General features: G+C 47.8%; 1 protein-coding gene across 1 annotated transcript; it reads right to left on the minus strand.

The window, feature by feature from the left end:
- Window positions 1–2,544: 2,544 nt before the first annotated feature.
- On the minus strand, window positions 2,545–13,302 carry RBM18 (RNA binding motif protein 18). Its single transcript, XM_061476717.1, has 5 exons — window positions 13,098–13,302; window positions 7,372–7,498; window positions 6,424–6,510; window positions 4,549–4,634; window positions 2,545–3,172 (listed from the first exon to the last, which is right to left on the minus strand). The coding sequence occupies exons 1-5, from the start codon at window positions 13,208–13,210 to the stop codon at window positions 3,013–3,015; spliced, it is 573 nt and encodes a 190-aa protein (XP_061332701.1). The 5' UTR covers window positions 13,211–13,302; the 3' UTR covers window positions 2,545–3,012.
- Window positions 13,303–13,328: the final 26 nt, after the last annotated feature.

The raw sequence follows: 13,328 nt of genomic DNA on the forward strand, positions 1-13,328 counted from the left end.
GAAAGGACAATTCAAACCACTCGTCCACACCGGCGGGGTCTGGATCAGCTCCGACTGCTCCAGCAGGAACACGCAGGAGCCGACAGGGACACAGCCACGAACGCTGCCTGCTCCCGTGCACAGCGCGGGCAGAGCAGGGCAACGCGGGTTTTGTTTGCATCCGAGAGCGATGCAGGGCTGGAGCAGCCGTGGCACAGCGTGGTGACGGTGGCGGCTTTCTCTGCTCTCACCATTACAGACCAGGCGCTCCAGGCCCTGCAAAGTCAGAGCAGGCTCAGGAACAGCGCGACTTCATCAACCCAGGCTCTGCCTTTATCCAGCCTTAGGGATTAAGTCTTGGTCCTGTGGGCAGCCGGTGTCCTGCCCTCGCTGCCTGCCAGGAGCACATCGACCTCCCAAGTGAGCTACACGCTGCCTGCACCAGCACACGGCCCACACAGCACTTATGGAATGCACAGCAGTGGAAGCACTGGGTATCAGCACCAACTTCATCCCCTTTCTCACCCCGTGTGCTCCCTCCACCAGTGCTGGAGCTTGTATGAGGCAGTGATAAGGAGGCTGCGTGTCAACCAGCACCTCAGCCCCAACCCCAAACCTGGGGGCTGGACACGTTCTGTGTTCCCATGGGTGAAGGCATGGCTTCACACCTGGCCCGAGTGAGGAAGGCTCACCATAGGCAGGAAGTGTTGAAATACTGAGGAAAAACCCAGACTGTGGACACAGTGACCACTGCCCTTGATACCCAGGGGTATGCTGAAAATACAGGGGAAGCAAAGAAACTGCTAAGAGGGCAAGAGAGGCACAGAAGAGTCCCTAATGCCTCTTCAGGGGAGCCGGATGCTGAGCCCCGCTCCCCTTCCCATCACCAGCTCGGCAACCTCCATACTTACAGCTTCAGAGCCGGCTGCATCCTCTGCCAAAGCTGTGCCACGCTTCCCGGTGCTTTTCCCACCTGTTCAATGATGTTTGATATGCAAAGCCCCAGAGCTGGCACTCATGAAAAGACCTTAGGGAGCATTTACCTCCTCCCCCAGGTCTGAGTCTGGCCGAAGCACAGACAAGGCACTTCTGTGAGTGACTGCGGTAGTGAACACAGAGTAAATAATAACAGAAACAAAGACTGATGCTATTGTCCCCAGATCTGTATCAGTGGACCTCGGTGGATGCCAAGCATTCACCACCCTCACTTCCTGCTGCCACCCTCACTTTCCTGGAGGAAAAACATGCATTTTTAAATGGTTATTTTGAGACAGAAGGATTTCAACAAATTGTATTTAATTACAAATAAATATCAAAGTACGCATCCGATGGGAACACCACCATATACCCGGCTGGAATCTAGGGTTGAACCTAGGTATTTCCCAATTTCCTTACAGAAACAGAATTTGCTGTTCCAAGTAAAGCAGATACAGATCCAGAGGACTACAAACCACGCAGGAACAAAACACAGGCTGTTCACAGAGGAATGGGAACGGGTGTTAGTGACATTCACAGGGGTACAAGCTCCCACTCATGCTACTTTTCTCTTTAATCAGGTACCCAAAAACTAGAATGCAAACATTAACAGCACAAAACCTACTTTTGAACAATTCAGGCTTCTAACAACCCATCCATCCTAGACACACACAGCTCTGAGCCAGGCACTCGGATCAAAGCAGGAAGCACAGATGCAGATGCACCTTTGCTATGGCAGTGAGCAACCCCCCGTAGGGGAACCAGGGGCTGTTTGAAAACTGTTTCCTCCTCTTGTTTGAGGCCACTTGCTGTTAGCCAGCTCAGGGAAGCACCTTCAGACTCACCACTGACACACTAGAGAGCAGACATCAGCAAAATCAGACCAGCATCTCCTGGACCCGAGTGAGCACGTTTTCCAGCACCCCCCTGGCACACACAGTCACAGCTCTGGGTGTACCGAGGAGAAAACACTGCCAGAAAATGGGTTTTCCCCTCAGATTCCCAATCTGCAGGTGATGTTTAGGGAGAAAAACGTGCTGCAGATGGAGCGGCTTTGGCAAAACACCATCCATCAGACTCATCAGTGAAGCACACGGTGCAGGTAACCCCCAGCACACAGCAGAGCCATTTCACCACAAACACTTGTGCCACTTCACACCAAGAGGCAACCAACCACCTCTACCAGGCAGAGGAAACCAGAAGCTGGGCAGGCTGGTGGGCAGACGTGGAGGTCATGTGCTTGACAGATGTCTCGGAGGCCGCAGCGCTGTTCTCACGCTGTCACATCTGGTTTATGAAGAGCTACCACTGAAGGGGATTACTGAATGCAAACATTAGATGTGCCACTGCCGCGCTGGGAAGCTTAGGGCACAGCACAGACCTCAGCCAGCGGCGTGTAAATACACTCATTCCTACATGGGGGAACGCACCTACAGCCTAAATAACACTGACAATACCCGTGTTGCATCATTCTCTTCTGGTGATCACATCAGCAAGTACCACCATGAAGTTTGCAAATCAAACTGCAATGTAAATTTGCTTCGGTGCATATAGAATATTGCATGCACAGTTACTAAAAGTGTTGCAAAATCTATTTCAAATGAGTTTTATTGAGATGAAAAAAAACAAAAAAGTTTTCCATGGTAACTACAGAATGTTAATCAAAACCAAGTGCTTCCCCTCGTTAAAAACACGAATCAGAATAGTTTTTGTTCAAAAATACTTTAAAAAGTAATCAGTTAAATGGAGTATTTTTGGCTGTGCTTTACTCCATACACTGGTTACTGTTTCTAATCTTGCTAATGAATGCACACTAACGAGAGGTTCATCAAAGGCTTTGATGGGACCCTACTTCTCTGAGCAGCGCTCGGCTGTGAAGCTGCATTGGCAGTCAGGAGGATTCAGCGCACCAGCTAAGGTGTAACAAGCACTGTGCCATGTACAGCAGTGTTGTGCTCGGGTGGCAGTATCCTTCTCACTCTACAAAGTACAAAAGCATCAGAGGACTCCAGGTATACAAAGCACTGTTTTCTCGCTACCATTCTCCATTCATAAGCATCATCTTCTAGATTTCCAGGCAGCTCTGGAATAAGGAGTAGTCCTTTTCTTATCCGGTGGTTTGAAGTAAGAATAAACGGGTGCTGCGGGGTATTCCGCGTCTGGATTTTCTGCCATCATTTTCAGCTTGGCTTCTATGGCCTTTATTTTTGCACTGACACTGGAAAGAGAAAAAGCAGAAGAGAAATTGAGCTTGATCTTAGCACGGAATCAGACTACAGCAATCCAGAGATCTTGCTGACATGCGAATACTCAGTCACACGAGGAGGGGCCAGGCAGCTCCCACCGCTGCATTCACAAACAGCGTGCAGTTGGGAGGCAGGAATCTACTGCTTAAAGCCCACGCTCTTTCATTTCATTCCTCAGCACGGATTTGCTTCTCCAAGATATATCACAGCACCACAAAATAACGGTCCTTGCACCTACTCAGCACTTTCCTGAGGACACTGAGCAAGACAAGCACACAACAAGGCTTCCTACTTCATGTAAAATGATGTCATTTAAAGAGCTCTGAGCATGTGCAGCGCAGCGCAGCTCAGATGAGGCTGCTGGAAACAGCAGAGAAATGAAAGCCAGACTTCCTCCCAGCTACAAGACTGCTCAGGATGGGAAAACCCCAGACTCTAATTAGGTCAGGAAGAAACATTATTTCAGCATTAGCAGGGTTTATCCCAAAGGGACAGGCTATCCTAGGTTACACCCCAAATTCCTAGGGCTTTTGTTATTCACTATCCCCCATTGGGTATGGAGGGAGGAATGTTCCCCTCTCTGCTGTGGGTTCTTGCAGCATCCATCCCCACTAAACCAACTCCCTCATGCCATTGACATAGCTAGCAACCTGCATGACTCAAGCCTCTCTCCTCGTTACTTCCTAGCACGTTACTTCTTAATTCCAAGCTCATTTTATCTGTAAGCAAATTCACTCTCTCCAGTCCTGGTTCCTCACAGGGTTCCACTGAGAGAACCCAGAGGAAAATCACATACCCTTAAAAGCAAACTGAATTAGCAAAGCAGCACTATGTGCTCTAGGCAAATGGAGGGGCTGGAGGGTTTAACCACATCCCACAGAAGACCCTCCTGCCCTAACACTAGCCAGGAAAAGCAAGCACAACGTTAAAACACCCCAAACAAAAATCAGCTTTATGTGAAGCACTACTTGTGAGTTTGCTCTAATCTTCTACCACTAGAACAGAAATCCTTGCTCATAAGTATTTTGCTTAATCAAATTAGCGCTCACTGAAATTCATATGAAGGGTAAAGCATGCTCTGGCCAAAGGAGCTGGAATGTTACACATTCCCAGTTCCTCTCCTCACCGTTTTCCCTTCCTACTGCCCTAGTAGCTGCGTGAGTTAGAAAAGGAACTTCAAGTCTGAAGTGCCCTACATCTAATGAGTTACTCTGCAGCACGCTGCCCTTCCGAAAACAGTTTTTCGGCCAAACATAATGCCAACACCTCTAGATCATACTGAAATTGGAGAAGTTAATTCCCTCCCACTCCCACAGCTTGGTCACTTCTCACCCACCCCACCTCCTACCTTAGGTTAGACTGGGGCGGCTCTGTGCTGGAAGATGGCTCCAGACTGATTGGAAGGATCTTCTCGTTTTTATTGTGATCATATCTCTGTGAACAAGAGACCAAGGACTGAATTACGAACAAAGAAATGTTTGTCCACAGATACACTTTAAAACTGGATTAACGTCACCTCAGGTTTTGTGATGCTTTTGCTAGGAATGATTTTGGTGGCCAACACTGAAACAAATCCAGGCATAATATTTGTTTAGTACCAACACAGAACACAGACTGATATCAAACACTTCTGTGCATTGTACTATGGATCTTTAAGCCTTAACCTGTCTTACCCACTTCTTATTCCCCTCTATATACAGCATGAAGCAAAGATGGCAAATTTTAAGGTAACTGCTGTACTGTATTGCCACGGTCTTTATACAGACATTGTGCAGAGCCAGAAGGTGACCCAAGCACATTGTGCGCTACTGGAAGGGAAAAACCAGAATAAAGGACATTAAAAAGACCAGTTAGGAACCATCTCCCTTCTGAGAAAGCAGCCTGTGAGTCTGTCATCTCTGTGGGTGATGGGCCTCCAAAACTATTCGCAGTGTTCTGCTTCCTTATTTCGCTTGGCACAAAGTCAGGTTTGTTTTTCAGCGGAGCTGCTCAAACCGACAGGGTCTGCTAAGCCTTGGCCACTCGTCTCAGAAGTACTTAGCCTGGTGCTGGCATTGTCTAAAGTAAACACTTGTTACAATAAGACAAAGTTTTGCGTTGTTAAATCTTTCCATTCATGGATCAGAAAATGCCATGCAAGCTGAACTGATTATTTATGTATGCTCCTCACCATACCCTGGACAGCCAAGCACTGAGCTACCCCGCTGAACTCCCAGCTGAGCAGACACTCACTTCTCTGGCTGAAACTCCTTTCAGAGCCTGCTCATTCCTCAGGCATCTGGAAGCACGTGGCACTCTGGTAGCTACAGAGCTCGAGAAAATGGAGACTGGGTTTGCACAAGCTTGGATGTGCTGACAAGAGCCTGGAGCCCTTGAAGCCAATAATTAAAACAGCATGTTCTTCTTTAACGAAGATACCTGCCTTGGTTCATTTAGCATCCAAAATAGATGCACTAGAACACTTGATACGTGTAGAAAGCTGCTTGTAGGATTATCGAAAGCAAACTACCCAGAAGAAAACAGCAACAAGCAGCTTCTCCCAAAATCCATTTATCTGCAAGGAAAGTTATTCAATATAAATTGCTTTATCAAATGCCAAATAGCAAATAACTGCAGAGAAAACAAGAGAAGGATTAAATAAAAATTAAAACAAGGATGTTCCAGAAGGCACTGCCTAGGTTAATATTAAAAACTTGATGTTTTATGTGACACAGCAAGCAATAAAAAGGATATTTAGCTTAGATGTGAAATATGTTGCTTTAAAGTCAAAAGTAATCAGAGCTGCGTCCACGTTAAGTGCTTTCAGGAATAGAACAAAGCAACAAAGTACTTGGTAATTGGGAATTTCCATGTATCTCCTCTCCAAAAAGGGAGCAAAGCCACAAAGGGAAGGATTCAAACTTTCAGGCACTCGCTGAGTTAGGGAAGAATTAAAACAGGGGCATTTACACAAGTGACCTGTTCACACCGCTCCGATCAGAAACCCCCTTGCAAAGAGCACCAGGTTAAATGGCTCATACTGCTCACAGCTCAGCCAGCACAGTTTCAGCACACAAAGGAAGGGGTAGTTTGTTATTGCTGTTTCTATGGGAGTTATTTCTCTTAGAACAAACTGAAATCATCTTGCCAGGCTAAGACAGCCTCGATAAAAATGGTTCCTCAATATTAAAGTTTCTCAACTCTGCAGATTAAAAGCAGTTCCTATCCACAACACCGAGCTTACCTTGACCTGTGCATGTGCCCACCGCACCACCAGTTTCTTGGAAAGGGCCAGCTTCCCATTGAGACATTGGATCGCTTTTTCTGCTTCCTGCACAGGAAGACAGTTCAATAAACAAACCACGTTTTAGTCAAAACCGACTCAGATGTAAAGAGCCTTTTCTCTTTGTTCATCAGAACAGCTAGCCAACAGCAGAGAAAGATTATCCCATTGCAGCCCAAGTCAGCAGTATCTTTGGATGACTCCAACATTAGAGTATCCAGACTTTTATCAGCCTTACTGGCTTAGTCTTTCACTTGTTTGGGGGAAGAAAATGGGGAAAACTCATTACAGTGATTACACATCTCTAACATTTCTCCACGCTTATTCCGGATCCTGCTCATGCGCACTGGGGACATTTATCCATTTGGTCCTGTTCTAGACTCAGCAGTGGAATCTCAATTTTAGGGCACTCCCATAAAACACAATTCATGACAGCTGAAGATTTATGCTGCTCCCACCTTGCTAGGAATGATTCTCAAGAGCCATCACACTGCATGTAAAGGCTCTTCTGACATCCTTACCAGCAACTGCAGAGCAAACAGATGAGATCACACAAGCGATCTTCAAACACCTGTACTTCCTCACTTTTGAACAGTTTTAGCAGCACCTCCATGGTACAACTCCAGGAGCTCACTACAAAAGTGGATCATAGAACTGCCCCTTTCTGATTACCATTAGAAAGCAGGATTCAGGATAAGACAGCAAAGGAGAAAGGAAACCACTACTGCTATTTCCAGGAGCAGTCACAATGTGGCTGTCACAGAGTGGAGCTGTTAAGAGTCCGTAGCTTCATGTAAACAAGTTATACAATTTATTCCTTCCCATTTTAGCTTTACATTAATACAAAACCCCAGAGATGTGGAATGAAACCAGCCATTCACATCAGAACTTTAGACAAAAGCAACATACCTGTTTGGTTTCAAAGTTCACAAAACAGTAACCCCTCGGCTGCCCCTCCAGAGCACCGGACTTGTGAAAGAGAAAGTCAAATTGCTTTACTTTGCCAAACTTCTGAAGGAGTTTGAGGAGGTGGTACCTGAAGGGGAGAGAAGACATTTATGACACCTTTCACCACCCTGAAAGTGAGGAGATAGAGAGGAACCCCCCTGACACACACACGTTTCACACTCAGTAGCATAAGCAGTTCGGTTGTATCACACATACATTCCCAAATACCCACAGAGGTGGGTGCCTTGCACAGCAATGCTTCAGCTTCCATAGCTCTGAGCTGCACTATCCTGGGGCTGCTCTAGAACTCCAAAGCACAAAGCTTCCCTCCCAGTGGTACCAGCTGAAGGGTATGCAGAAGATCTATTAATACTTGGCTTTTGGACTACTATGCAATGGTTCCCTAGAGCTCTGGGAGGGCTTTGCCTCCTGCCTCTAAACCACATCTACTTTTAAGCATAAACATCATCTCTCCCCTTCCCTAGCCCTGATGTGACTGCCTGAAGCTCCATCCCTGTATTCCTTTCCCCACACAAGCAGTTCCAGCCCACAGCTCACAGCACCCTGCCTCACTCGGGATCCCTGCTATTCTTGCTGCCTCTCCCTGTACAAGCACTGCCAGTCCCATCCTTTCCCTGTGCCAAGCAGTAACAGTGCAGTGGCAAGGACATGGCCAGATCATACAGAAATGCAGCCGCTCTCCCACTGGCCCGGCAGCGCGGGAGAAGCAGGAAGATGGAAGAATAAGCAGAACAAACTGCAACCAGGCATTGACAGCAGACCAAGGCCGAAAAAAAAAGGCACCAGACAGACCTCAGCATCATCCAGCCCAAATCTGCCAATGCTCCTGGCTCAGACAGCTCCTCAGCGACATGCACATGAAAGTCAGACACTTATTTAGCCAATTATCTCCCTGCCATCCAGTGGGGAGTGTGCTGTTTCCAATAAAATTGGGGAAAGCCAGAGCAAATCTGTCTGCTTAGTATCTAGTGCACTGAGCAACTTAGAACAAGGAGCACATTTGTTGTACAGACCACATCTAATCCTCAAAGCTCTCTGCAGCTTTGTTTGGTTCCCTGAGACCAAAGTGTTTCACAACACTACCTGACCTAGAAGGAAAACGACACTTGCTACTATTTCACCCCATTCCTAGTGTTTAAGAATTGTCTAAGGGTTTAATAAGGGTGTCTTAGTCATCTCCTTTGATCAGCTGCATACCATTCATCAGCAAGCCACATGGTCTAAGCCAAATCTGCAGCTTACAAGATAACACTCAGCGCTCTGAAAGCCTACCAGGGTAACTCAGAGTGCACACGGAGCACCAGGCACTGGATTAAACCTTGCATGTGCAGACATGAATGGTCAGTAGTGGCCCAAGAGAGCCAAAAACACCAGGCAGCTTCAGGGACAGTCCAGATAGGAAGAGCAGACAATGTTTTTCCTAATAAAGCCTGATAGGATGTTTGAGAAGGGCTTTAGCCCTTTGTTAAGCTTCAGGAGCCAGGCAAGAAAGTTCCAGGAATGTGAGTCATCTCACAGGATGGTCACGGTGGACATTCAGGATATGCACTTTTAAAAGAGGTGAAGGTGCAGCAAACGTACAGAGAGCAGTGCAGCAGGGCCAAGTTATCTCCCAGGGGAACAAACGCATTGTAATTGATTATGAAAGGTTTCCTACATCCTTCAGAATACAGACCACGCACATGGTCTTCCAAGGGGCCTATAAACCCTCAGTCTGCACAGAACTGGGGACTCAGTGGCCAGATTGTACCATCACACCTTAAAAGAAGCAGGCACCGGGGTACCAGTAAAACCACTGACTCTGGAGCTGTGATGTACATAAACCCCCACACGCTAAGCTTTCAGTGCCTCCAAAGGATGCAAATGCACCTCAGGTTTGTTTCTGTAAGCGTATTGCTACAAAAAGCACTTGCAGTTTCAGCAGTATGAAAATAAAGTCCTTGCCACCAGAATGCTGTTCCCTTTCTGGCAGTGGAAGGGCAATGATGATTCTCATTGCATTCTGTTTAGCAACAATAAAGCCCTGCAGCTGCTCAAAGGAATACTTAGTGCTTGTTTTCTTTTCCGAGAACCTCTGCATTCAAATAGTTCTTAGCAGCAACGTGGTAGTTGTTCCTTTAAAACAAGTTCCATTAAGTGTCTACAAGCAATTTAGGGCACCTATTTCATTTAGAATATTTAAATCCTGGGTGAATCAAAGCCTATTTTCCAACCATGCACGCATCTTTACAGCTGCAGGTCACCCACTCTCCATGGCACAGCACAGAACTGAAGTCTTGTATAACAAACAGTTTCAGGCTGTGCTTATGATTTGTTATTGTCAATATAATGAGGGCATTAACAGTAACTCGACAAGGAGTTCTCCAAGCCAAGAGGACTTCAGTGCCGAAGGAAGAGCCATCACGGAAAACCTGAAGTGAGAACATGTCAAAAGCTTTACTATGGCAACGACTTGGGTTATCCAGAGCTTGGAAGTCGCTCGCGCAGATGTGGCCCCACGGCGCTGCGCAGATCACCGCGGCCAACCTCGGTCTCCACTTCCTGTCATCTGATGTGAATGCGAGACAAACCAGCAGCTCCCCCATTTCCTTTTCCTCCACTCTTCCTCCTGGCACCCCGAGCGCTATTCAAACATAGGCAAGGCTTCCTCTGAACAATGCTGTCCCAAGGATACCGCAAAGGTACCGGGCCACATGCAAAACCTATTATTGCGAAGAATTTTGCCCCACTGGGACTCAGCAGGGGTCTGTAACAACAACTTATGCACACATTGTTTTCTAGGTGAGACTCATCAAGATGGGATCCTAGACAAGCAGCAGAGCAGCCAAGGAAGTTGAACACCCGCTATTTCATACCCCTGGAAAATGAATGGTCATTCAGAGGCTACTGGAAACTGGACAATATGTGTAACTGTAGCGGGAAATGAAATATTTGCCTGTCCAGAATGTTGAAAAGCCTCAGAAGGCTTTACAAACAGGAATTGGCAGAGAAGGCACTCCTGCTCCTTGCCACACAGGAGATGGAATTAAAGCATAGGGTTTTTTACCCCCACAAGATGGGAGCACTGGGAGGTGATGTGACAAATGCTCACAGTGACGGTGAGGGGACTCCGTGGCTTCCTTGCTCAGTGATGCCAAACCTAGAACCATTTCTCTGCTGCTCTCCTTGTGCACTCCAGCGACAAGACCCACAGCAGGGATCATTCAGCATCAGATGTGCCTGGAGACAGTGTCCTGAAATGCTGCAAGGTGCCAGCTCACCTCCTTCCAGCTGCCAAGAATACACTCAGTAGACTCCTAATACGATCTTCTGCCACAAGCAGAACAATCCTCAAAGGATGCTGGCTAAGAGAGAGGCCACCCAAACAAACACATTAAGGAGGAATGTCCACCAGAAGACCCATCATAACCTTGTATGTGGGGTATGGCAGCATTCAAGATCTTTTGAGACTCCCACTTGAGTCACAGTTACTCGGTATGTGCAATAACCTCCTCTCAGCCATCAACTTGCAGGCTGTAATTTGTGGGCAGCCCTACATTCATACATTCCTGTTGCTGCAGCTTGTGCTTCAATGTGTACGTTACCTATTAACTCCCTAGTGCTTGATTGCAGCTATAGGTTGCTCTCCAAATGGAAGTCTTGGATTAATTCAAGACTTTCTGAACTCATTTCTGCCTGAGGAAGTCACAACCACTTATTAACCCCGCTAACAACTCTATCAGCTTTACTGTGTCTTAAGCAAATCTAACAGTGGAATGCTTTAAAAAGGCAGATAGAAGCAGCAAATGAAGAAACAGCTGTGTAGTTTTCAGGTATATGTCTTTAGATGCATGATTAGCGACCTCAACAAGCATAATTCAGATGAACAACCATGAGCAAGGATGTAAGCTCTTAGGATAAGAAAGTAAGGATCAAGATGATTTATAGAAACTTACTGACCTGACAGAACTGCACTCTTTCTCTCTACACTGACCATGCATTACAAGGAACTTCCCCATCTTTATTCACAAGTAGGTAGAGATTACAATACAGTTTGCAGGAGAGAATAACTGACTTTTAAGCAAAATTAAAAGCAAAATACAGAATTATAAGGCCTGAAATAAGCGACAAGCACTGCCACTCACCACAGGGCAAACCTCAAGCATTGAGTAGCATGGAAGCACTCTAGGCTTGATGACACAGGTGAATGAAGCCCTCTAACCTGTCTCTTGCCCCTTGCTCACAGCTGTGACACTGCTCTGGACTCAGTCTGAGGCACAGAGGGCTCCAGGGCAGCCATGCCCCACACCTGAATCCATGCAGCTGCAACAAGTTACTTGGAAAGGCAGAGCCTGCACATGGAAGCCACCAACTGAAACCCACAAAAACCATTTCACCCAAGCTATGAAAACAGTAAGTTTTGCCATACAAAGTTATTACTTGTCTGGCCTAGAATCAAAGGAACAACCTAGACTGAAAGGGTCCTTAAAGACACCACTAATGCATGTGCAAACACCCACTGTTCTTCCCCTCACACTAACCCAGTTTCCTAAATCTTTAAAGACCCAAACTGCATGCTCAAGAACTCCCCTATTTAATGTTACATGGTCAGTGGATGTGGACAAACCAGAGCAACATAACTGCGGGATAAAGTGGTAACGAATGCAGAAACCACCCGAGCTGGAAGGCTAAAAAGCACAAAGCATTAACGATCCCATTTAGAGGCTATCAGAAAACTGCTCTGTTAAGATGAACCCCATTTAGCCTAAAACCCTAGCACCTGCACACACAAAAAGAACCAGGAAGAAAAAGTATTCCATGACAGAGAGATACAATAGACACTAAAAACTGCTTGTTTCTTAGGTGTGTATAAACCCCAGATTGTTTTGGTTTGGGCTTCTTCTTTATAGGCCCTGCTGATTTCCCAGCACACCACCCAAATATTGGGCAGCAAGTCATATTTCCTTGACTATTTAGCTGTTCAGAAACTGTTTGCTCAGACGATAATCATCTGTAGTCTGAAGAAAGCATGAACATACACACATGCATTTGATTTATGTGCTTATCCGCCACAAGCAGCCCGCCACACCACATCCCACCTCATTACCGCTCAGTTACAAGAGTAATCCTCTGTTCAACCCACATCCCACTGCTGACACCAGCAAGAAACAAGGCTCTTGGTCACCCTAAAGTTTCCAACCTGGAACTCTGATATTTCCGTTGTTTAGAAAACAAAGATGTTTTCAACCCTTGGGTTTCCAGTTGGAGGACCTCTGCACGCAGTAGTTAAGCATGTTGGTGCCTCCAACCCCTGGGTCTATGGGGTCAGCACAGCCCTGGAGACACCCCATGTCTGAGAACACCCCATGTACACGCACCCCGCACACACACACACTTGAAGCCGTTTGCGGCCGGGCAGCAGCTCCGAGCAGCCGCAGGGCCGGGAGAGCCGGGCCCAGCTGGCAAAGCTGCTCCATCACCCCCCGCTTAGAGGCACAGACCAGAGCAGGGGGCGCTGCACCAGCCTGCGCCGCTCTCCTGGGCACGGGGCGCCCCCGAACCACCACCGGCACCGGGGCCCGGAGGGCGGGCAGCGCCCGGAGCCAGCACCGCAGCGGGGATGTGGCACTACCGGGGGGACGGCGGGCCCGGTGCTGGGAGGAGGGGCCGCGCCCGGGGTCACTCACTCGGTGATCTTGGGGTCGAGGTTGCCGATCCAGAGGCGGTGCCCGTCCTGCAGCGCGCCCTCGGACAGGATGGAGGCGTTCTCCAGCGGCAGCGCCTGGCGGCCCGGCTCCATGGCTCTGGGGGGGGCACCGGGGAGAGCGGCGGCCGCGGCGCTGGGGTCGGGCCGGGCCCGCACTCACCATGACACCGCGCGGGCCGCTGCCGCGCCGCTCTCGCCTAGGCCTCGCCTC

This window comes from Pezoporus flaviventris, unplaced genomic scaffold (assembly GCF_033815535.1).
Source record: "Pezoporus flaviventris isolate CSIRO_AGI_PZ_B2104156 unplaced genomic scaffold, CSIRO_AGI_Pfla_v1 ptg000097l, whole genome shotgun sequence".
Lineage (NCBI taxonomy): Eukaryota > Metazoa > Chordata > Aves > Psittaciformes > Psittacidae > Pezoporus > Pezoporus flaviventris.

Excerpts from the sequence above, each read along its gene's own strand:
- RBM18 (XM_061476717.1), bottom strand. The coding sequence starts at position 13,210 with ATGGAGCCGGGCCGCCAGGCGCTGCCGCTGGAGAACGCCTCCATCCTG. Across the intron at positions 6,511-7,371 it reads TGAACTTTGAAACCAAACAG|GAAGCAGAAAAAGCGATCCA; the intron begins GTATGTTGCTTT and ends CTTCCTGTGCAG. Across the intron at positions 4,635-6,423 it reads GGGCACATGCACAGGTCAAG|AGATATGATCACAATAAAAA; the intron begins GTAAGCTCGGTG and ends TCTTGTTCACAG.